Source organism: Xenopus tropicalis, chromosome 1, assembly GCF_000004195.4.
Source record: "Xenopus tropicalis strain Nigerian chromosome 1, UCB_Xtro_10.0, whole genome shotgun sequence".
Lineage (NCBI taxonomy): Eukaryota > Metazoa > Chordata > Amphibia > Anura > Pipidae > Xenopus > Xenopus tropicalis.
In genome coordinates, this window is record NC_030677.2 from 148,185,470 (window position 1) to 148,208,848 (window position 23,379).

General features: G+C 37.0%; 1 protein-coding gene across 2 annotated transcripts in view; it reads left to right on the top strand.

Annotated features, from left to right (window-relative positions):
* myo18b (myosin 18b) overlaps positions 1-23,379 on the top strand; it is a 281,470-nt gene that overhangs the window by 146,436 nt on the left and 111,655 nt on the right. Inside the window, exons 27-30 of one of the 2 annotated variants that reach the window (XM_018090002.2) lie at positions 4,195-4,314; positions 6,046-6,154; positions 7,086-7,210; positions 12,920-13,074. In XM_018090002.2, coding sequence (XP_017945491.2) covers positions 4,195-4,314; positions 6,046-6,154; positions 7,086-7,210; positions 12,920-13,074 — 509 coding nt within the window. The remainder of the gene's footprint in view (positions 1-4,194; positions 4,315-6,045; positions 6,155-7,085; positions 7,211-12,919; positions 13,075-23,379) is intronic. The other variant, XM_018090005.2, reaches the window with a different exon arrangement.

The following is a 23,379-nucleotide window of genomic DNA, read 5'->3' on the forward strand; positions in this document are numbered from 1 at the left end:
ATTTCTCTTTAATCAGTGAATACTCACAATGTTCTCCCCAACAGTCATTACCTATTTCCAGTTTAAATTTCTGCTTGTCTCCCTGATTCCTGAGTCTCCATTCCTACACTCTCCCTCAAGAAACTTTTTACCCAATCTAAGCACTGCCAGAATGGCCACCCCCTTCCTCTTTCTTATTCCAGATATATTCTCTGACAATAACTTATGTCACATAAAACAACAGGGTACCCAACACAGTAAAGAGCAAAATAACCCATTATTACACTCTCCTACATACTTTATCTTGTAAATAAATAGGATAGAAGTACAGGTATGGTATCAGTTATCTGAAAGCCCCATAATCCAGAAAGCTCTGAATAACAGGAAGGCCAACCCCCATAGACTCCATTATAATTAAATAATTCAAATTTTTAAAAATTATTTCCTTTTTCTCTGCAGTAATAAAACAATACCTTGTACTTGATCCCAGTTGAGATATAATTAATCCTTATTGGAGGCAAAACAATTCTATTCAGTTTATTTAAGGTTTACATTATATTTTAGTAGACTTAAGGCATGATGATCCAAAGACCCCTTATCTGGAAAACACCAGGTCCTGAACATTCTTGATTACAGGTTCCATACCTGTGTAAGTCTTGCTGGTTTGTTGGGGATATACGGGATACAAGCAAATAGTTTATCAAGAACCTCAATGTGTAAAATGTAAATTTTGTTCTTAGAAGTTGCCATTATTTTGTGGTTTGATGCTTTGGACTAGTGCTTGTATATGTAATGCTGAATTTTGGGGGACATTGTGGAGCAAAGCAGTGAAAACGAGGCACAGTAATTTATATCTGCAGAGAGTCCCTAATTCTGAGCTGAAATATTGCACAATATAGGCATTTTATCATTTGACAAAGGCATTTCCTTTTAGTAGCTTCATGGCTCATGTATTCAGCACTTTTCTTGGCCTGTATCGCTGTGTAAAGCCTTTGTTAATATGTGTGCCAACAGCTTTCTGATAACTTTTGCAGCCGATCATCTGTTCTGCTAGTTACATAGCCTTGTTTCCTGCCATTCTCTTTTTCCAGCTCACTTCTCTCTGCAAATGGCTGCATATCAATCTGATTGCATTTTTCCCCATTTTGCTGAAAACTTGGAAATGAGTTATAATGGCTTTTTTCAGTGTTTCAAGGTGATGTTATCTGGTCATACACAAATGAGAACAATGATTGACCATCATAGACAGCATGCAGAGATATTGTTTATGGAAAATTGGTTTGCTGTAGAGTTCTTTTTTTGGCTGCACACTTATGTTATGAGAAATAGTACTAAAAAAACAACACCATATGTGAATGACATGTTACTTTGCAATCCTGCACTGTGAAAGCCAAATATATCTTCTTCAGCATATATTAATGAACCACTAAAGTAAAATAATTATCATATTTGCACTGCACTACGAATGCATGTGTGGGCCCTCCTCCCTTAGCGCTCTTTCTCTCACATGTTGCTTTAGAAATTCACAAACAACATATTGATTTTAAATTGACTTTCAAAATTGCTAAAAATTATTATCTAGTAACACTAAAAACATATGTTTACAAGCCTTCCCTTTTTTATTCCTATGAATTCACTAGTTCATCTAGATTAATGTAGTATAATGTTTAGTCATATCAGTATTTTATGGTTTCCACTTCATCCTTTCTTGAATAGTGTATAGTGCAATGCCCTGCTCTCCTTTATACTAATGCCAATGAAACCTTCTTTCTACCAATTACATCTATTTCCTTGAAATGAACATGAAACATTTGATGTAAATTCTATTTTCATTTTGCTTTGTACAACACAAATCCCACAAATTGTGCTTGTGTTTTGACTATATTTCTAGCTTGTATATGTATTAGAAAAAGGACCACTTTATCCCTGTGGGAGAATTTGTAGAATCTGCTTTGCTATACCAACTGAACTACTTACAAACAAATCTCCAGCAGTGACCTCTTTTAATGTCACAGATTCAAAATGTTCAAGAGCATAAAGCTGAATATATGATCTATGCTGCAAACACAAATCATTAGTGAAATCAGAAAGAAGTATTTCAGTCGTCCTTTCCTTGGCTTCAGACTAACAAAGATCCCTTTGATGCTTTTATCTTGATTCTTTGTGTTGAAATAACGGTTGAAAGTTTCAGATGGAATGGGTTATCTCAGGTAACTTGTCATATTATCGATGAGATTTTGTTTGAAATGACTGTTAATGTTGTTTGAAAGCCAAAGTTGCCAGTTTGGGATCAGAATGCATTAACTTATATTTGACAAGATATATGAGTTGTCAATAAACTCGATTCTATGTTCGCTTGTCAGGCAAACCTTGACCTTAGGAGCCAATGAAAACCTATCGGCTGCCTAAATGACTCTTTTCCTCCTTGTTGTTTATTCAGGGTCACTATTTGACTCATGATTGATTAAAAATGTTGTAAAAAAACATGTTAAACTTGAAGCCATTAAATAGAATTGTATTGCATTTTTATTAAGATCTCCAGGGGTTTTATATCTCTATTGTCCCTGTAGCTGAAGAATTTTTAATTCACAAATGGACATGAATGTAGCGCAATGTAGAATATTTTATTATTTTTATTCATTTATATATTTAATCCAACTCATAACTTATATAAAAAATATTCATATCTGCATTCTGCCACTAGGTTCCAATTTGCATGCTAAAATCCCTGGGAAATGGTTTTACCACAAGACCACCAGGAATAATTGAAACCCGCTTTCTTAGCATTCTTGCCACTCCTTTTCAAGTTAAACTACAATTCCTTGGGGTAGATTGTCTTTATATACTTCTGAAGGTCTCAATCAGCCCTTAAGGAGAATATGACAGAATAATATATATAAATATGAATAGGAGTCCTAACTCTCAACTCCTTACAAATTGATTTACTGGCAGTGCAACTAAGCATAGCAACCAGTGAGATATTTGCTTTAATTTTCTAAGTTGTTGTAGTGTTTAAAACAAATTGTTCGTTTGTTTTTTTTGTAACCATTCCCAATATATATATATATATATATATATATATATATATATATATAATATGTTTCAGTATATATAAATATAGAAGAATTAAATCTGGACTGGACTTTCTGAGTTTTCTAAGCTGTTTCTAAGCAGGTTCTTCAGTTCAACTGATTGATAGGAATTTTCTTGACATTTAAACCTTTAAAGGTAGTGCGGTCACAGACACCCAATCGCAATGGTTCCATTGAACTTATTCAGTTAGGTGTTGGATGATACTCACAGATGTGTGAAAGTGTGCTTCAATCACAATGGTACCATGCTTCTCATTGAGGCAGGTGTTTATCGTTCAGTGTACATAACCATGACTGGAAATGTGCATTGTTGTGAAACCACTGGGGTAAGGATGTCAAGGCAGAATTGTATGTTGCTAAGAAGCAGTGTTGTAAGCCCCCTTCTTTGTTCAGGGATGTTTTTTTTCAGTTTGCATAAATGACCTCCTTCACACACCTTCCAAACCATTTGTCTTCTTGATTCAAAATATGCACATTGCTGTCCTCAAACGAATGTCCCTTTTCCTTAAGATGTAGATAGACTTCTGAGCCATGGTAACAATCCTATGTTGGGCCATTCTTTTAATGAGCAGTTGTTTTGTCTCCCCAGAATATAGATCCACGTATTCCTACCTTGGACAGCATAGATCACATTACTTTTTTATGTGCTTTGGTGTTTGGTCGTTTGGATGCACCAGCTTCTGTCTAAGTGTTGATGGGTAGGAAAAACACAAGAATGTGATGTTTGTTGAAAACCCTCCTAAGTTTTTCTGATCTTCCAGTCACATATGGGATAACTATATTGCTTTTCTTGCTGCGCTGCTCCCCTCTGTTAGTTGATCTGGTCTTTTTGCTTGACTTTGATTTTGTTTCGATAAAGGCCCAGTCTAGGCCCAGTCCACACATTTTCAGAGCTCCTTTAGATGCTTGTATTCCTTCTCTTTAGCCTCTGCTTTGGTTGTCACAGTCTCCGATGGTGCAGAATTCTGATAACCCTCTAGTAATTCTACTCAATTCTGTATATCATGATAATCTTTATAGCTATTTCCACTGATAATTATTCTATAAAAATACTTTTGTTTGCATGTATAATTTAAAAAAAACACTGAACAAGAATTGACCATGTTACCTATAATTTCTGCAGATCACAGATTTAACAACTGAGCTCTCTGATGAACGATTCAAAGGGGAAGTGACCTGCCAAGTTTTGGAAGTAGAGCGAGGAGAAAGACTAAGGGCGTCACGAGAGATTAAGGAGATGCAGGTATTCCTTGATCCATTAAGTACTTTCACTAGTAGTTTGGAAGTTTTGAATGTCAATGTGTTGAAGCCAAAAGCAAAAATATTATACATTCCCATAAAGGCTCCTAGGTGGATAGCTTTTTTCCAGATATATTTTTACCTGTTTGGAACTTCAAGCTTCTTAAAAGCACATTTAAGCTTAGCTGTAGCCTCAGAAATAAAAACATTTAAGAAAACCTTTAATAAATTGCAAAAACTATTTCCAAAATGACACCTACTGCAGTTACATGACCACAGGCACTAAGTAAACTCCCAGGGTTCTCCATTAACGAGGGCAGTAGCCTATTAGTACCTGACCCACCAAAATGGAAATTTCCCTAACCTATAACTCCTCTTATAAAAAGGATTTTCCATAATCTTGTTTGTGTAGTCATATATTGCATAAATAATTAATTTAATGTACAACATTACTGTGCCTTTAAGCACCATTTTCAATTAGTTTTGTCATAAGTTCTGAAACTGATCAAGAGATAGTGAATCTCTGTTTATCATAAGGCAGCCATGAATATTGCCCGGGGGGATAACAACCCTACTGTTATGGTTTTCTCTCAGACAGTGAGGCTACTTGAGCAAGGATCATGCCTTTTTAATTAAATGTTGTTTTTCCATATGTTACAAGAAACCTATAAAAAACCCACCCTTCAAGGGTCAGGGGTTAAGTGTCTACCTATGTACACTTCTCAATGTACCGTACGTGTTATCAATTAACGTTTTCTCTTAAAGAAACATCGACATCACTGTGATCTGAGTGGTCCATTAAAACTCCACACAAAGGTTTTAAATAAATAAAGCATTAAATATTCCAACAATGAATAAAAACAATGACAACAATGAAAATAGGTCCACAACATTGTGTTTTGAGAGGGAAGCTACAAATCTATGTTGCAGCTAAAGCCAGAACCACCAAGGTTGAGAGCTTAACTCAAACTAATATGCTAGAGAGGTGAGGTAGGAAATGTAACCAGATGTAACTGCCTTCTTTTGGTCCAGCAGCCATAGTCCTATCCCAGCCACTCAGGTGAGCTGCAGGAGCCCCTTTGATCATGTGCTAATCAAGGAGTTGTGGCCTGATGCTTCCAATAGGGAAGTTTTAAGGCTAATGTTCCACAGAGTGATTTAGTTGCCTTTCCACATGCTTTTGTTGCCAGTGGAAAGGCATTTTGGAGCTCCATGGGACATTAGCCTAAAAGACTAATACATTTATCAAAGCAAATAAAGAGGTCAATTTATCAGAATGTGTTTGTATACTTTGACCTCATATCATTTCCTACAGGTTACACCAATCGAATCCTGACTCTCTGATACTTTTTGAATGTGGTTAGAAAGTAGTGGGAAAATTATCTTTCCAGCTGGAAAGAATAGTTCTAGCAGAAGTGTTGCATCCAAAACTCATGGTAAAGTTTTCCAAGCACAACTATCACAGACTGATAAAGCAACGTTTATATCAGATCAAAAGTATCACAATTATTTTTTAGTTTATTAGTTGTGATGGAATACATTTAAAGGGAATCCATAAATGTGAATTTGAGTAAAAAATATCCAAAAAAAAATATCTATATCCTTTATACTGTTATTGGGCATGTATGTCAGTGATTAGTAAGAATGGTGATTTCCCCACATTTTATTTTCAGCAAAGCCTGTATTATGCATGTGTTTATGGAAGTAGGATGCCTGACCCTCTTTCTTTTTTTAGGCAAAATATGAACAAATGCAAAAAAACCTGGACTCTGTGTCAAAACAACTAGAAGATGCACAGCAACAAATACAACTTAGGGAACTTAACGCAGGAAGCTCAGGAAGAGGTAAGTAATTATTACAAGGCTTGGTAGCTTTTTCAATTTTTGTAGTAACTGATCTTTTTACGGTACATCAAGGGAAGAGTCACTGTAACATACAGAATTTGAAGAAAATAACGTGCCACTTTGCACTAAAATTGTGTGATGAATTTTGTTTCTACAAGATAATACGTTACCATAGATATATACATAGCATTGCTCTATACTGACTATAAGAAAACCTTGAGTTTAGTTTTTCTGGTCTGCCCTTACTCCAGTGACCTGAAACAATGCCTATGGGCCAATGCCTATGCTTCTTGGCACACTGCAAGTGAGGCTTATAAACTGATCCTGAGTGTTCTGGCCAGACACCTTCAAAGCTAGGGAAACCAAAGCATGAGGACAAATACAAAGAAAATAAAATGAACATATTGTATAGTGTTTCTAATATGAGAAAATAACTAACTACACTAACGAAATAGACAAAATATAATGGAAATGCCTTTAATAGGGTTCTAGGTCTCTGCAAAAATGAAACACATAGTTCTCATTGCATCCAAACACAACATTTTCAAATAGAAATGCTAAATAAAGTCTTATAGTCTCTCTATTAACATGTAAAATGTCTAGCAAGGTTCATTTTAATTTGTCTTATTGTGTATGTGAAGTCTACTCAAGCCTCACCAGACTTGCACAGTCTATTCCCCTAATTGCAAAGGTTTCACAGCCAATTTAATGCATTTGCTTTTTTCACTCCAAGTGTCTTATTTTTTGTTATCACTTTTATGCTAACAAACCCTTATACTTTAAATAAAACCTGTGCTTAGCTCTCACACAGCCACATGTTGTTTGTGTTTAATCTATACCTGTTCTTCATTCCTAAAATCATCTGATCTTTCTTTTATCGGTAACCCTGAGCATGACAGTGTAACAAGTTCTTTTCTTTTCTCTTATTCAGCAGATGAGTGGCAAATACGTTTTGACTGTGCTCAAACTGAAATAGATTTCTTGAGGAAAAGGGTCACACAATTTGAAGAAAGACTAGAATCTGAAAAATCATACAGGAAGGACCTGGAACAGAAGGTAATATTTTGAGAGAAGAGCTTTCGTTTTCATTGATGAAGAGCAGTTATCAGATTTTGGACTTTAAGATACAAGATTTGGTCTGGTTCCTGTTTATCTGTAATTATGTTACAGAAATATACAAATATTGCTGCCATTCAGCCATACTCAAGCTATGCCTTCAAGAGTATCCATAATAGAAAATAAATATTCTCCCAAATGTCACGCTTACTGTCCTTAAATCTGGGCATCACTGCCTTGGCTCTAAGCCCCCACAGGGGGGCCAGACCATTAATTTTGGAACCACTAGAGATAACTAGACTAGAGATAACGCGTTTACTATTACTATCTGCTACTTATGGCTGACTAAATTTAGATATTGTTTTCTGGGGCAAATAGGTATTCTCTATAGTGATCTACAAGTGGCAGCTACCATCTTCTATAGATAGTAAGCTGCCACAATAGATGGTTAGTGATGGGCGAAATAATTCAGCAGACATGGGCTTGGGCAGATTTTTTGGCGACATGGTGGTTAAAATTTGTTGCGCATTCCACTAAATGTTAAATTGCTAGCAGACTGAAACCTACCTCTGTTTTATATTATTATTAGTATTATTAGCATTACTGTTGGAGGAAGCCTTGAGCAATAATGTTGGCATAGATCAAACAAACTATTAATATAAATTCATGACAAGTTTTTGCCAACCAAAGTCTTCTATATCAATATCAAAACACTTTGTTGAATGATAAAATATGGCAGGTCTTTGGTATACAAAAAAGAGTCACACAAATCTGCATGTATTAGATTTAGTTCGCTGACGACTCAGATAGCTGATACAAAATGGCATTTAATATTACAGTGAAAATGTAAAATGTCAACCAGAGCCATTGTATACAAGTATAAATTGCCAACTTAGCTGTAGCCTACATTATTCCTGATTTATCTAGAATTTCCACCGCACACTAAGCCGGTTCTCTTCTCAAGACAGTGCTGTCAGAGTTGGCACAGACATATGCCTTTATTAATACACAGGCGCCAGATTGAACCAATAAAATATGATGCTATTAACTGTGCCTTTATGCAGAAATCTCAGTAGGTGTTTTTGCATACATCATATTTCTCATTTAAATTTCATCTGGAAGATAAATGACTCTCGAATGACACTGTGGCGGCTGCTGAGATTTCAAAGTGGGCAGCAAATGTTCCAGAAGGTCATTAATAAATTCCTCACTTTTACAGAGACTCATTGAGCTGTGATAGTTTTCTCTGGTATCTGTGCAGTTAATATTTCTAGTACCTTATATAGATTCAAGGACTTCATAGATATACTGTACAACAATAGTACCCCATGTGAAGAAATATACTCGGGCATAAGCCTTATTTTAACGTTAAAGTACAATATGCCAAGACAAAGATAGACAAATACAGTCTGTACAGTGGTACAGTGGAAACGTGTTTTATTTATTTATTTTCAGATAACTTTTTCAGAAACTTGCAGAGGATAGTCCTACCATTTAGACACACATCCATGTTATAGATCTTCTCCAGTGGAAGCCTCTTAGAGATAAGAAATAGCCTGAGTCCCTTTTCAGACTTTGGGCCCTACACTAGGTGGGTGTTCCTTTGGGTACTTATTTTGAACTGCTACTCCTAAGTGGAGCCAAATACTGGTCTTGCTAAGCTAGCCTACCCAACTCCTAAGAGTGTGCTAGGATAGCACCTGTTATCTACTGCCTTTACCTCATTCATGGGGTCCCTGCACCACACATTGGTTTCCACAGGGTACAGATTGGCATGCCAGCACCACAGACTCCATAGCATCCACCATAGACCAACAAGTGCAGTTTAAACAGTAAGTGCTCCCTCCTATTATATCAATAGGCTAATAGGAAAAAGCTCCCTCCTACAGGGTATACGTAACAGAACCAGGACCTCTTGAGCCAGTAGAGGAAGTTCACAATACTTTTTATTAGTAATTTTGTACTGCTACGTGTCTTGTGTCAAACAAGGATATATGGGCAGATAAATGAATGATATGCAAGCACTCATGGTCAGTACTCTACTGTACATATAGTAGAAAAATATTTGACATCCTGCTGTCTGTTTTTAAAGGGGAAATTAAACCAATTCCAATACTCAACCTATTATCAAAATAAGCATATTAGTTTTTTTTAAATTTTAGAGAATTTAAAATAAAAAGGAAAAAAAAAGTTGCATATGTCAAAAATGTCACGTTTTGCGACTTTTTCACTGTTTTGCAAATTTTTTGCAAGTTTTGCAAATTTTTCAGCAAAGTGAAATGTGACAGTTTCGCTCATCACTAATTATTTCAATTTAAGGCCATTTATTGTGTAAAATCTGTAGGTTGACTGTCTCTAAAAGTGCTTAACTGATTATAATGTTCTTAATTAAATGATATTTCAGCTAGACCAACACTATTATTTTAATGAGCTATCTTTAGAGAGTAACAGACCTAAACATTAAATGCAGTTTTAAAATACCTTGTCCTTAAAAGGATTTAATAAGGTCCAAGAATCTATTACCAAACCCAAATTTTTGTGTTAAATCGGAAGCAAGAGAATTGCAAAGCTTTAGACCTGTTATCAATTAAGAAACAGGTTCAAGTAGAGTAATTAAACTGGTAATTAAAATGTTACCTGTTTTGAAAGAATGGGTGAAAATAAACCATCCCTTATGGTTTCAAATGGTCATTGTCCATTGCAGACTTAATTAACATTGTTTTTGCTTATTTAAAGCACCTTGCTAATGACTCATGTGTTACAATTTTGTGAGGTCAACTAACTGTGAAACCCATAACCTTGCAATAATACACATACTTTGCTTTTTCCTTCACATTTTACTTCACTGCAAATGAGTATAATATTCTTTCATGTATTTCTCCCTGAGTTTCCACGGTGATGCTTTAGGATTTTTTCCTTTATAATTTGTTTATTTATTTTTATCCTTTGATCTGTATGGACAATAAGGGACCAGATGAAAAAGTCGCCCTGTACTTCCTGAGTTGATCCATCTAATATTAAAAGAAGTAGTCCTACTCTACTCTACCAGAAATAATTCTCACTCACTAAACCTGTACAGAGGATGTTATGGAATCGGCCCTCAAATAGTCCAAAAGCAATTGCATGAAGGTTGGCTTTCAAATGTATTGTTATGAGTTTTGGACAACAGATGCATAACATTTATGAAATTTATACCTTACATGAGAGTTTTATCTGACTCTTCGTAGTAAATTTAGGCTTTATGAACCAACCTTTTCCTGAATTCAAGCCAGTGCTTGTTATAGGATTGTGACTTCAAAGTTGGACAATGCCTTGAAATATTATTCTGCTTTTATATACTATAGTGTATGCTCTGGGCCACTCTATTTGTACAACCTCAACTTTCCCATTATCTTCCAGAACCCTTGTTAATACTGAGCTGTAATTGCTATTGCATCTTTTGGCCATATTAATTTTTGTCTGTTATTTGTAGTGTCTTATGTAGCAGGTGTTGAAAGGTATCAGTAGTCTGGTGTGAGAGGCAGGAAAGGTTAAATGTATTTGCCACTACAAAATCATTATCCCCAACTAGGAGATACACACCATGTTTTTTACCTTGGTACCACTATGTAAAGGAAAGAATCACATCCAGGCAAATTTACCTGAAGGTAGCAGGTGTCGCCTGAAAATTTGTGCTGCGATTCTGACACAATACATGACTTAAAGGCATTTGTCTGTTTGTGTAAATGTACATCTTCTCTTTACTGTGTATTGGATGCTGTGGTGATAGCAGCTTGGGAACTGAATTCACTGTATGAAAAGCAAATTAATGGTGTCTAAAGAAGTATTGGTACATGGTGGTCCAGCCTCTTATTTGCAATGGGATGGAGGGTCTACAGTCTAACCGCTTTCCTATTACTTCACCCCTTACAGAAAGTCTATGCACAATAAGGGAAGAGCTCAACTGAAATTTTATTTCACACACTGTTAATGCAGACTGAGAGCTTTGCCAGAGTGCATGCATTTTAGGGGAAAAAAACCACAATGTTAACATTTTAAACTTTTTATTTCCTGACAAGATGTTATACGAGATTTTAATGTCAGTCCTTTAGAAACATACCATTTTATGTCTTAGCTGTAAAAATGCACCAGACTGTAATGGGTATATAATCAATGTGCTTCACAAATAGGTCTTGTTATTTTATTTTTATAGCGTTTTGAGATAGTAAATGATTTTTTATTTTACTCTCTTTCCCTGGTAACAAATGGTCCTGGTGCCAGGCTACTATTATTATATTTATTATATTATACTACAGGTATGGGATCTGTTATCCAGAAAGCTCCCAATTTTGGGTAGGCCATCTCCCATAGATTCAATTTTAATAAAAAAAAAATTGATATTTATAAATTATTGTGTAATAATAAAACATTACCTTGACTTGAACCCAACTAAGATATAATTCATCCTTTTTGGTGGTAAAACCATCCTGTTGGGATTGACTGCTTATCCGGAAAACCTTAGGTCCAGAGCATTCAGGATCACCGGTCTCATGCCTGTACATTATTTAGTATTTATAAAGTGCAAACATATTCTGTATTACTGTACAACAGAAGGATGTATACTTTAATTGTGCATATCCCTTAGTACATTTTTTTAGTGACTTTGCATACTTCTACAGGACTCAAAGCATTTATGATTTATTTGCAGCAGGAAAAATATTTGGTCACCAAAACACATATTTGTGAAACATCCAATTCCTCAACAGTTTGATAGAGTTTGTATGCATGCAAAAGGATGAATATGCTGCTTGTGAACTGAACTTATGTCCAGTAGAATATACCCAGTGGAGACCTGTATGGTTATATTCAAGCCTTGATATCTACATACGGGTAGCTTTTTAAGAAGGATGTATAACCTGCAAACAGAAATGAATATGATTAGTAATGACTAGGTCATTTCCTTGATGGCCAGAATTTCTTATGTTAAATAAATATCCAAGTGCTCACATAAAGGTTAATTAATTCGATTTTTACATTTACTCTTTTTTAAAACAATTGTGTTTCTATAACTCGATTAGTTCTTTATTTTATCCACACTAATTATCCAAGTATAAAAAGTCCATCAGTCAATAACTATAACTTACTGCCTGATGTGTTCAGCTCATGTCAAACTGGATGAAAATAGTGAAGTCAAGGACAAGTTTTGGGTTACTTTATGTTTCATATAAATGATTTTCGTGTGTGAGCTCGAGTGATTTAAATCCCAAATTATACTTGTACAGTTTGTGTTAGATATCTGCAACTCTTTTATTGCCTTCTGTGTCTTGCTAATGATTTTGTCGAATCCTTTCTCCATTCAGCTGTTAGAATACCCTGTGGTTTAATGTTGATCAAGCGACTTTATGTACAAATGTGCTTAGTAAAAAATGGCTGAGCACTGTAAGATGTGCGGATTGTAATGGTAATCTCCTGTTGGAGCCTGCCAGCATTTTTCAAATGCATAAAACAGATATTTCCATAATCATTGGTTTGGCAGGTGATGGATTTATAAAGGGTTTGTTTTCTTGTGCCTGTTTCCATCACAGATGGCTGTAAAGCTAAAATAAATAAATAAATAAAACAAACAAAAAAAAAACAACAGCACAGTTACTTTGGGGGTATTTGTCCATTAAAATTGATAGTTTGAATGTAAAAATGGGAGATAATAATACAATCATTTTGGTCTCGTAGCTCAGCCAGTTGCAAGGTGCATATGAAAATGCTAAACGTGCAGCTCAGCAAGCAACAAGAAAGTGCAAACACTTGACTTCTGACCTTGAAGACACACGTGTGCTAATGGAAAACCAGCAGATCCGTAACCATGACCTGGAGAAAAGACAAAGAAAGTAAGTATCCATTACATCCGTGATTATTTGACTTTTAATATAATGAATATCCCATACCTGTACTTGGAAGCTTGGGACTTTCAGTTTTCTGGACAAGGGATGTTTTCATAACATGGCACACCATGCCTAAATTGCAATGTTAAAATAGCCCTGTCCAAATGTTTCGCCATCAAGAAGGACTTTAACTGTCGTACAAAAAACGTGTCAATAATCTGAAACCTTTAACATTTTGAAGCAAAAGAAGGATCTTTCAGCGCAGGACATCTGCCATTGATTTCTACAGATCTCGGCAAGTTTTAGCTGGTGAATTGTTGGATTTGGATTTTTAGCCATTTGGACACTTAGTAAATCTCGATAAAGTAGAGACATTTTTTCCCTTAGCAATAAAAATCGAATAAAAAAAAATTTGCATGTTAGTAAAAAGCTCCCTAGATGCGCTGAACATTAATAAGTGGTTTTGTAATAAAAGGGGAAAAGTTTGCTACAGTGTCTGGTGACCTATAACAGCCAATCAAGAGGTAGCATTTATTGGCCTTGTGTTTAAAAGTAAACATCTTATTGTTGCTATGGCTTTCTGCACCTGGGCAAACTTTTACCTGTTATTATATATTGGGTTGGTGTATGTAACTACTAGAATGTTTCTTAATATGAGTAAATGTTTATTATTATTATTACTAGCTGTGTATTTAAACAGCGCACCGTGAAAAATCGAACTGCTGGTTTTTAAGATCTCTCTGATTAATGGTTTTGCAAAGGTTAAAAATATTTATTCTATTTCAAAAATCTAGTATTTGCTTGCCCTTTAATTCTCCAGCTCGATGTTGCTAATATTTAAAGCAATGTTCTTTTCCATTCTGCCATAGGCTGCATAATTTATCTTTCTGATGTTTTTATTATTTTCCTTTTAATTATTGAACGCTTACTTTTTCAAGTGATTTAATTTAAATGTCAACTTTTAATCTGGTTGTATCACCAACTTTTTACTTAGTATTATTGGTTTGGCTTTAGATTTTACACTTCTTGCAGAGGTTTCCTTCTATTTAATAACATTTTAATCATTTGTGTTTTGTGTCCTTGCCAGAGCGCATTGTTGATACCAATCAATTTTGTTACTTTATGTTTAGAAAACTAAATGTCACATAATGCCAGAAAATAGTCTTAATATTTCTGTGCAATTTGAATTAATTAAAATATATTTGGGGAATTGTATATTTTAAAAGTACTAAAGTTTGACTTGATCTGTATTGAATAATTTTTTCTTTCTCTCATACTTTTCCATTCTGTATGCAATGTATTATAAATATCCTTTCCAATAAAGTTAGACTGGTATCCCAGTGTGGGATTTGGTGCTCCCAGCTTTAAGGCCAGTTTGGGATAAATTATTAATTGCATTTTGAGATGCTATTTTGCTGGTGTTGATTCATTGGCCTTTATGCCTTAATTGCATACCTACAGCAAATGAATACCTTTTGTGATTGCTGACATTATAATGGTGTTCATCATGGGAAGTCCTGAGGATTAGAAAATACTCCAGATAGAATAAAGACGGTGTTCTTTATTACTAGAAGTAACCTTTTTTTGGCAATAGAGGGGGCACAGGACAATCTGTTTATATACATTTCTCCATTGCCAATATGAATTCCAGTCATATATCCATCAGAGGAGTAAGGAACAGTTATTAAGAGATACTGAATGAGAAAGTGCTTCTATGAGAGGCCTGTGTTGATGGAGTGTAGCAGATAATGGTGCAGGGTCTTTTCTAAATGGTATTTCCTGTCAGTCAATGGTAATAGAGCATTTGGACAGTTAAGGAGCACAGCAACATCTTTGTGTATGTAGATTTGGGGTCTATACACTTATGAGCAATAACCTAAGGGACATAGTTAAATAATTAAGTTGGGATAAAAAAGACCAAAGTCCATGAAGTTCAACCCTTCCAAGCAAACCCCAATGCACACACAAACCCATACCAACCTATCTATACACTCACATACATAAACCACATATACCAACATCAATACTAACTGTAGATATTAGTATCACAATAGCCTTGGATACTATTCTTGTTCAAGAACTAATCCAAGCCCCTCTTAAAGGCATTTACAGGATCTGCCTTTACATCACTAGGAAGGTAATTTCACAACCTCACTGCCCTCACTGTGAAAAACCACCTACACTGCTTTAAATTAAAGTTTGCGACAAGTGGCTTTCGCAAATTTTTTGCCGTTTCGTGAATTTTTCTATCATTTCGCAAATTTTCCCACGGAGCGAAATGGAACAGATTCGCTCATCACAAATTTTTAGTATAAAAATCCACTTTGGAATTTAAGGAGCTAACTGGTTGCTAAAGTCCCTAGCAGATCTCATTGGCTGGGATTCATCATTAAAATCATAAAATTCAGTACATGAGAAAAATGGATATTTGGATTAATTAAAATATGTAACCTATTCCATGAACTGATTGAAATCACAGAGCCTATAATATCAGACATGGGAATGAGTTTAAATAACATGAATACAAACGCTCCATATAGTAATATGTTCATATTTTGCTCATCTTTTGAAAGCAAGAAAGCCTTTAATGCACAGAGAGTATTAAGTCTAAATGTACAAATCTGCAGCTTCAACCAATTTTTGTGTTTCTTTGTTGAGCTTTTACTAAGCTTTCAATACACATTTACAAGAAGCAGTACAAACATGTCGGCTAGTTTGCACATAAAAATGTAGTCAAAGAAAATCTGACCAGTAATAATACTCGTCAGGCATAGTTTGAAGCTTCTGCACTTCACAAATATCACTGGTGTGACTGAGTCTTAAAATACTGTGAAGCTTTTTCAACATTAATAATGGCCTTTATTGTTTCTAAAGGTTAAATAAACCTATCTACTACAGTCAGTGGCATTAGAAACTAGAGTAAAGGCAAAATACCAAGCAATGAATGGGTACATGCAACTTGCTGATACAAGACAATCACAGCAATCCTTTCCACGGTAGTTATGCTAATTTGTAATGCTGACATTTTGAATTTGACAGACTTCAAAAGTAAGTCTGTGTTTAAAAGAAAATAATACCTAGGCACGGGTTTTCAGAATGTTCTTTTCAACTACCTTTTACACAATGGCAATAACACTAACAGGTTATAAGTAAAAGGATTAAGATGAAATAGCAGGTACATTATGAAACTCCTTTGCTCTAGGTGCAATCATATTGCCTCCCCTTGTGCCCCTCATGAATATAGCTTTGCTGAACACAGGCAGTGCTGTATTCATCTGGGCAACTGCAGGTCTTGGAAACAGAGCCCAGATACCTTTGTTAATTCAGGAAGGCAGTATACAGAGTGCAAAAAAATGGCCAATTGACACTGTTTTTGCCATTTGCACATTGTCTTTACATTCATAATTGTTCTATTTTCACACATAATATAATGGGTACATGTACCCCTGGGAAATTGGTAATTGCTCAATTACTGTAGCTGCTGGAGTAGCACATCTCTCCCACAAGGACTATGCTGAAAGAATCTGCATTCCTAATGAGCGAAACATAATATATTGACAACCTTCACACATTTTAAGGCCCATCATCATTCTGATTTAGTTGTTTCAGGGTTTTTTGAACCCACAAAAAAAATCATTTTTATTAAAACCATAAATGTCTAGTCACAAATAAATTAAAATGCGGAACAAAACCGAAAAGAACATGATAACTTACATGCCAAACAAAAAAAGATTGTTACACTTTTCTTAGGACAGCTCCCATTGACTTCTACATGGCCTTGACAGCTTTTAGATGGCATAGTTTTGTCTTTGGAGTTTTTTAATAAATGTTAATATTTTATGAGTTTTCATGTAATTAGTATAACTTAGATTGTAAGCTCTACGGGGCAGGGACCTCCTTCCTACTGTGTCTCATACCACATGGCACTTATATATATATATATATATATATATATATATATAAAAATTGCAATAGATAGGCACTCTCGAAAAACGAAAAACATAATACGCCTGGGTACAGTCCAAAAATAAATGTAAGATAAACCTAAGAACATGGACCGCTTCACACAGGACTTATGCAAAAATAAAAAAGTTTATTGTAGCAACATAGTAAAGCCTGACGTTTCGGCTGGATAACCAGCCTTTCTCAAAGTTACCAAACAAAGTGTGGGGCAAACCTATAAACAAGAAGTGGCGGGAACGCATCCTAATGACGTAAGTATGTGACGTAAGTGCACTAGAACAAAATCATTATAATAAACGTTTACATAAAACATTCTATTTATCAAACAATAAAAAATAAAAAATAATAAAAACATCTGTTATGAGCTAAGTGTCAGCATGAATGTTTCTAAAATCGTATCACCCAATTAGCAGTACCATGTAACCTTCGGCCGCTGTGTAGTTGTTAAGAGCGGCGTCCATGGCAACCGTATTAGTTGAACTAAGTTTCTTCACGAAGATGTTCTCATACGTTCAAGAAAGTGTGATCAGCGGAAAAGTAAAGAAAAGTGTACCGACAATATCAGTGTATCTAAAAACAGAAAGACCCTGTGGAAAAGAGAGAGAGTCACACCCTGATATTTACCTAATTCGGACGTGTTGGTTCACAGGTGGCAGTTGGTGTCGGGTGAGGAGACCCGGTCCGTATAGGACAATGTTAAGTAATTCTCTATTGTTCCTCGGTCAATCGTCATCAGCTTACATGTGCCACTAGGAGCAGCTGAAGTGAGCAAGTTCGCCATATATATCAGGTAACTATTGTAAGTCGTGGCCAAGCAATTCACGGAGAGACGATATATTAGTAGCTGGTTCATAGCAGTTATTCAAACACTCCTACGTTCCGCTGCACTATCGCGTCTCCTTATGTGAATATCTCCTGTCAGTTACGCCACCGGTAATTTTTACCTTCAGAGGTTAGTGTCAGGTCAGATCGTGCGTGACATATACAGAGGCTCATTCAGTTAGGCAGACACACGGCCGCCTTACAGGGGCACCTGTGGCTCTCCCAACCGACAGTAGAGTCATTTTACACGTAACGGATCAGGTAGGTAAAGGGAAAAGCAAGGCCCACCGTATCCGGGGCCAGTGTCACCCTTTTCGCCCGTCACTTAGAAATTAATGTAGCCAGAGAATTCATGTGGGGGTCGAGGACTCTTATTGAATCAAAATCAAAGTCAAAACCTACCACAGCCGGAACCAACAGTCTCGAAAAGGTGACTTGACAGCAGAGTGTGAGTGAGTACGTTTGTCAAGGAAAAGGTTATTGTATCAGAACCCAGTGGTAAAAAGAGACAACGTGAAACATAAACATTAAAAGTGGTTACAAAGTACCCAAACCCATAGATACATGTAAACCTACAGGAGTGAGTAGGTAAAAGAGCCAAAGGAGCCTAAGGAAGCAGCTAAACAGAAATAACGGCCAATGGTCTACAACACTATATTACATAACTCATGCTTGATTAATAACAAGACCAGAGCTATTAGTTTTCTACAGACTAGTAGAAATCTCTAATGTGTATACCCCCCAAAAAATCGGTCGTAGGGACCTGTAGCAACTAATCCTATATCTACAGACTGCCCGACTTTTCATGTGGCCTAACCCCCTGACCATGTATATATACACAATTAGTCAAATATTGTGGGAAAATACAGAATCAAACTGGAGACACCCATATAATTAAATGTAAAAAATATTAGTAATGATAAGGGCATCCATCTGTTAGTAGTAAAAGAAGCCCAGCAACTTGTGTTCTTTGGGTATCCCTTCCAAACGATTTTAAGGTAAATAGAAGGGGGAGTATGAAACAAGTTCATTAAGTCCCATAGGGTTTAGGGTATTGAGTCTATGGATCCACCGTAGTTCCAATTTGAGTAGGGATTTTTCCCTATTACCCCCTCGTACTGGAGGTGGGACATGATCAATGATCATACTCCGGAGGCTGGCAAGCGAGTGTTGGTGCGTCAAAAAATGCAAAGCTAGTGGAGTGTCTGCTTTTCCATTGTCCAAGGCCAAGCGGATTGCGGACCTATGGTTAGCCATTCTGTCCCTAAACGTAGTAATCGTTTTACCCACATAGAGGAGTCCACAGGGACATTTAATGAAATATATAATAAATTTGGAGGTACACGTAAGTCTATGTTGAATAAGTATGGTCTTCCCTGTGTGGGGATGGTTAAAGCTGGGACCAGTCATTAGATTACCACATGTGGTACAGGAGGGGCACTTGTAGCAGCCCAGTTTTGTCGAATTAAGCCAAGTGGCTGTTTTCTCTGTGTGGTAACAGTGCCTGGGGTCCGTCTTAACAAGTAAGTCTCTTAGATTCCTGCCACGTTTGTACGCTATGCGTGGGGTCTCTCTGAAAATGGGTGGGAGGGATTTGTCTTTAGCTAGGACCGACCAATGGTTGAATATAGAATGTATAAATGGACGTTTATCTGGTGTAAATGTAGTCAAAAAAGTAAGTTTGTCCTTCCCCTTGTCTTTAGTGTGGCTAGTCCTGTCCTGGAGAAGGGATCCTTGGTTCAAACAAAGTGCTCGATCCTTACACTGCAGTAAATCATGTAGTCTGTATCCTCTTTCACAGAATCTTATTATAAGTTCGTCAAGTTGTTGTGAAAGAAGTATAGGGTTAGAGTTGTTTCTGACAAGTCGGACCATCTGTGAGTATGGGATTCCTTTTAGCAAATGTGGAGGGTGGCATGAGGAGTGATGTAAAAGTGTATTGCGGTCAGTAGGCTTTCGATAGGTCGTAGATTGGATAGTGGAGTCTACGATACTAATCGACAAATCCAGAAAAGAAATCGTGTCTGGATGAGTCTCTGCTGTGAATCTAATTGTGGAAGGCAATTGGTTAAGGATTTGTACCATCTCTGTAAATTGTGTGTTGGTACCTGTCCATATTAGAAACAGATCATCATTCTATATAACGAAAAAATTTAAAAATGTGTTTCCCAAACCGTGGTAAGATGTAGGTCTGCTCATAATGGGTCATATAGAGGTTGGCAAAGGCCGGGGCAACATTCGAACCCATGCTGGTGCCACTCAGTTGGAGGAAGAATGACTTCTCAAATTTAAAGTAATTTAAAGTAAGGCAAAAGCACAAAAGCTGTATCAAAAATTCGGTCGGCGGTCTGGCCGGATCAGGGTGCTGAATCAAAAAATCCCTCACTACCCCAATGCCTTCTTCAGTGGGGATCACCGTATATAGGGAGGACACGTCCATTGTAGCCAATGTGGCATTAGGAGGTAAAGGTACCGACTGGAAGATTCTTTGTAAAAAATCACCAGAGTCCTTAATGTAACTAGGTGATTGCTGCACTAATGGTTGTAAATAGTGGTCTACAAAAATGGCTATAGGTTGTAAGATGGAATCCCGTGCACTTACTATAGGGCGTCCCAGGGGGGAGACTAGGTCTTTGTGTATTTTTGGCAGTGTATATAATATAGGGCAAATAGGCCAATCTTGATTCAGAAAATTAAAGGTGCTTTCTGTAATTATACCAGCTGTTAGACCCATCTGTAAAAAGGTGGTAATCTGTTTCTGAAATTCTAAGGTGGGATCCCTGGGAAGTTGGCGATATGTATACGTGTCCCCTAGTTGTCGTAGGATTTCAGCCCGGTAGTCAGTGTAATTTTGAATTACCACAGAACCCCCCTTGTCTGCTGGCCTAATAACAATGTTAGGGTTATTGGCAAGAGTACCGATAGCTTCCTTTTCTTGTTTGGAAATGTTAGAATAGTATCTGTTAGTGTGATCAATCTTACGTGTTTCATCAACCATAAGTCTGGTGAATGCTTCTATAGATTTCGGAGTATTAGTTGGTTCAAAGGCGCTTGGTGTTTTAAACTTAGAGTTTTGGGTCGAGGGTATTCTAAAGTGTTCCCTGAGTTTCAGGGAACGTTGAAATCTATGAATATCGATTTGGATGTCTAAGGCTTGTGTGTAATTCATGGGGACAAAAGACAGTATGCACATTTCTGCTTGTGTGAGGTTATGTGTGCTTAGATTAAAGATTACCTTTTCTGGGGTTTCCTCCCTCTTGTTGCTCTTGTGTTTACACCCACCCCTTCTCTTATGCGGGCGCCCTGACTTGTGGAAGAGGTGGGGGGCCCTAAAAAATCAATGGTAGGGGAACTTAGCGTACTTCTAGAAGGGTCTTGTGTTGCCGGTAAGCGCTTGTAAGGTTCATGTCTAGTTCTACCTCTACCCCTTGGAGTATCACTATCAGATGAATTAGAGGTATAAGGTGATGAGTCAAACGGGTATTGGTGGTGTGTTCTCTTGGAAATAAGTGTGGACTTACGAGTACCTGGACCAGTGTCTCCCCCTGTCAGCCACCTGTATACCCTCCTGTTCTGATAATCAGTTGAGACAGTTACTACCTTCTGTTTCTTGAATTTATGAAGTTCTGAGGTGTAATGTGAGAGTTGTAGTTGAAGTTTTTCTAACCACTTTGTCTCTTTGTCGCTGGAGAGGGATTGGAGGTGTGCCAATTCAAAGGCCGAGATGTCGGTGCGGGTCTTGGTTAGATTCTTGGAGACTTCGTCAATCACGAGTAGCATGAGGTCCATAGAACATTTATTGAGTATTTGACACCATCGTTTGCAAAAGTCAATGTTGTTTCTGCCGATAGTAGGAATATTGCGGATCCTGAAGCCTCGAGGTATGTGTTGCTTCCGAAATCTATAGAAGCATTCACCAGACTTATGGTTGATGAAACACGTAAGATTGATCACACTAACAGATACTATTCTAACATTTCCAAACAAGAAAAGGAAGCTATCGGTACTCTTGCCAATAACCCTAACATTGTTATTAGGCCAGCAGACAAGGGGGGTTCTGTGGTAATTCAAAATTACACTGACTACCGGGCTGAAATCCTACGACAACTAGGGGACACGTATACATATCGCCAACTTCCCAGGGATCCCACCTTAGAATTTCAGAAACAGATTACCACCTTTTTACAGATGGGTCTAACAGCTGGTATAATTACAGAAAGCACCTTTAATTTTCTGAATCAAGATTGGCCTATTTGCCCTATATTATATACACTGCCAAAAATACACAAAGACCTAGTCTCCCCCCTGGGACGCCCTATAGTAAGTGCACGGGATTCCATCTTACAACCTATAGCCATTTTTGTAGACCACTATTTACAACCATTAGTGCAGCAATCACCTAGTTACATTAAGGACTCTGGTGATTTTTTACAAAGAATCTTCCAGTCGGTACCTTTACCTCCTAATGCCACATTGGCTACAATGGACGTGTCCTCCCTATATACGGTGATCCCCACTGAAGAAGGCATTGGGGTAGTGAGGGATTTTTTGATTCAGCACCCTGATCCGGCCAGACCGCCGACCGAATTTTTGATACAGCTTTTGTGCTTTTGCCTTACTTTAAATTACTTTAAATTTGAGAAGTCATTCTTCCTCCAACTGAGTGGCACCAGCATGGGTTCGAATGTTGCCCCGGCCTTTGCCAACCTCTATATGACCCATTATGAGCAGACCTACATCTTACCACGGTTTGGGAAACACATTTTTAAATTTTTTCGTTATATAGAATGATGATCTGTTTCTAATATGGACAGGTACCAACACACAATTTACAGAGATGGTACAAATCCTTAACCAATTGCCTTCCACAATTAGATTCACAGCAGAGACTCATCCAGACACGATTTCTTTTCTGGATTTGTCGATTAGTATCGTAGACTCCACTATCCAATCTACGACCTATCGAAAGCCTACTGACCGCAATACACTTTTACATCACTCCTCATGCCACCCTCCACATTTGCTAAAAGGAATCCCATACTCACAGATGGTCCGACTTGTCAGAAACAACTCTAACCCTATACTTCTTTCACAACAACTTGACGAACTTATAATAAGATTCTGTGAAAGAGGATACAGACTACATGATTTACTGCAGTGTAAGGATCGAGCACTTTGTTTGAACCAAGGATCCCTTCTCCAGGACAGGACTAGCCACACTAAAGACAAGGGGAAGGACAAACTTACTTTTTTGACTACATTTACACCAGATAAACGTCCATTTATACATTCTATATTCAACCATTGGTCGGTCCTAGCTAAAGACAAATCCCTCCCACCCATTTTCAGAGAGACCCCACGCATAGCGTACAAACGTGGCAGGAATCTAAGAGACTTACTTGTTAAGACGGACCCCAGGCACTGTTACCACACAGAGAAAACAGCCACTTGGCTTAATTCGACAAAACTGGGCTGCTACAAGTGCCCCTCCTGTACCACATGTGGTAATCTAATGACTGGTCCCAG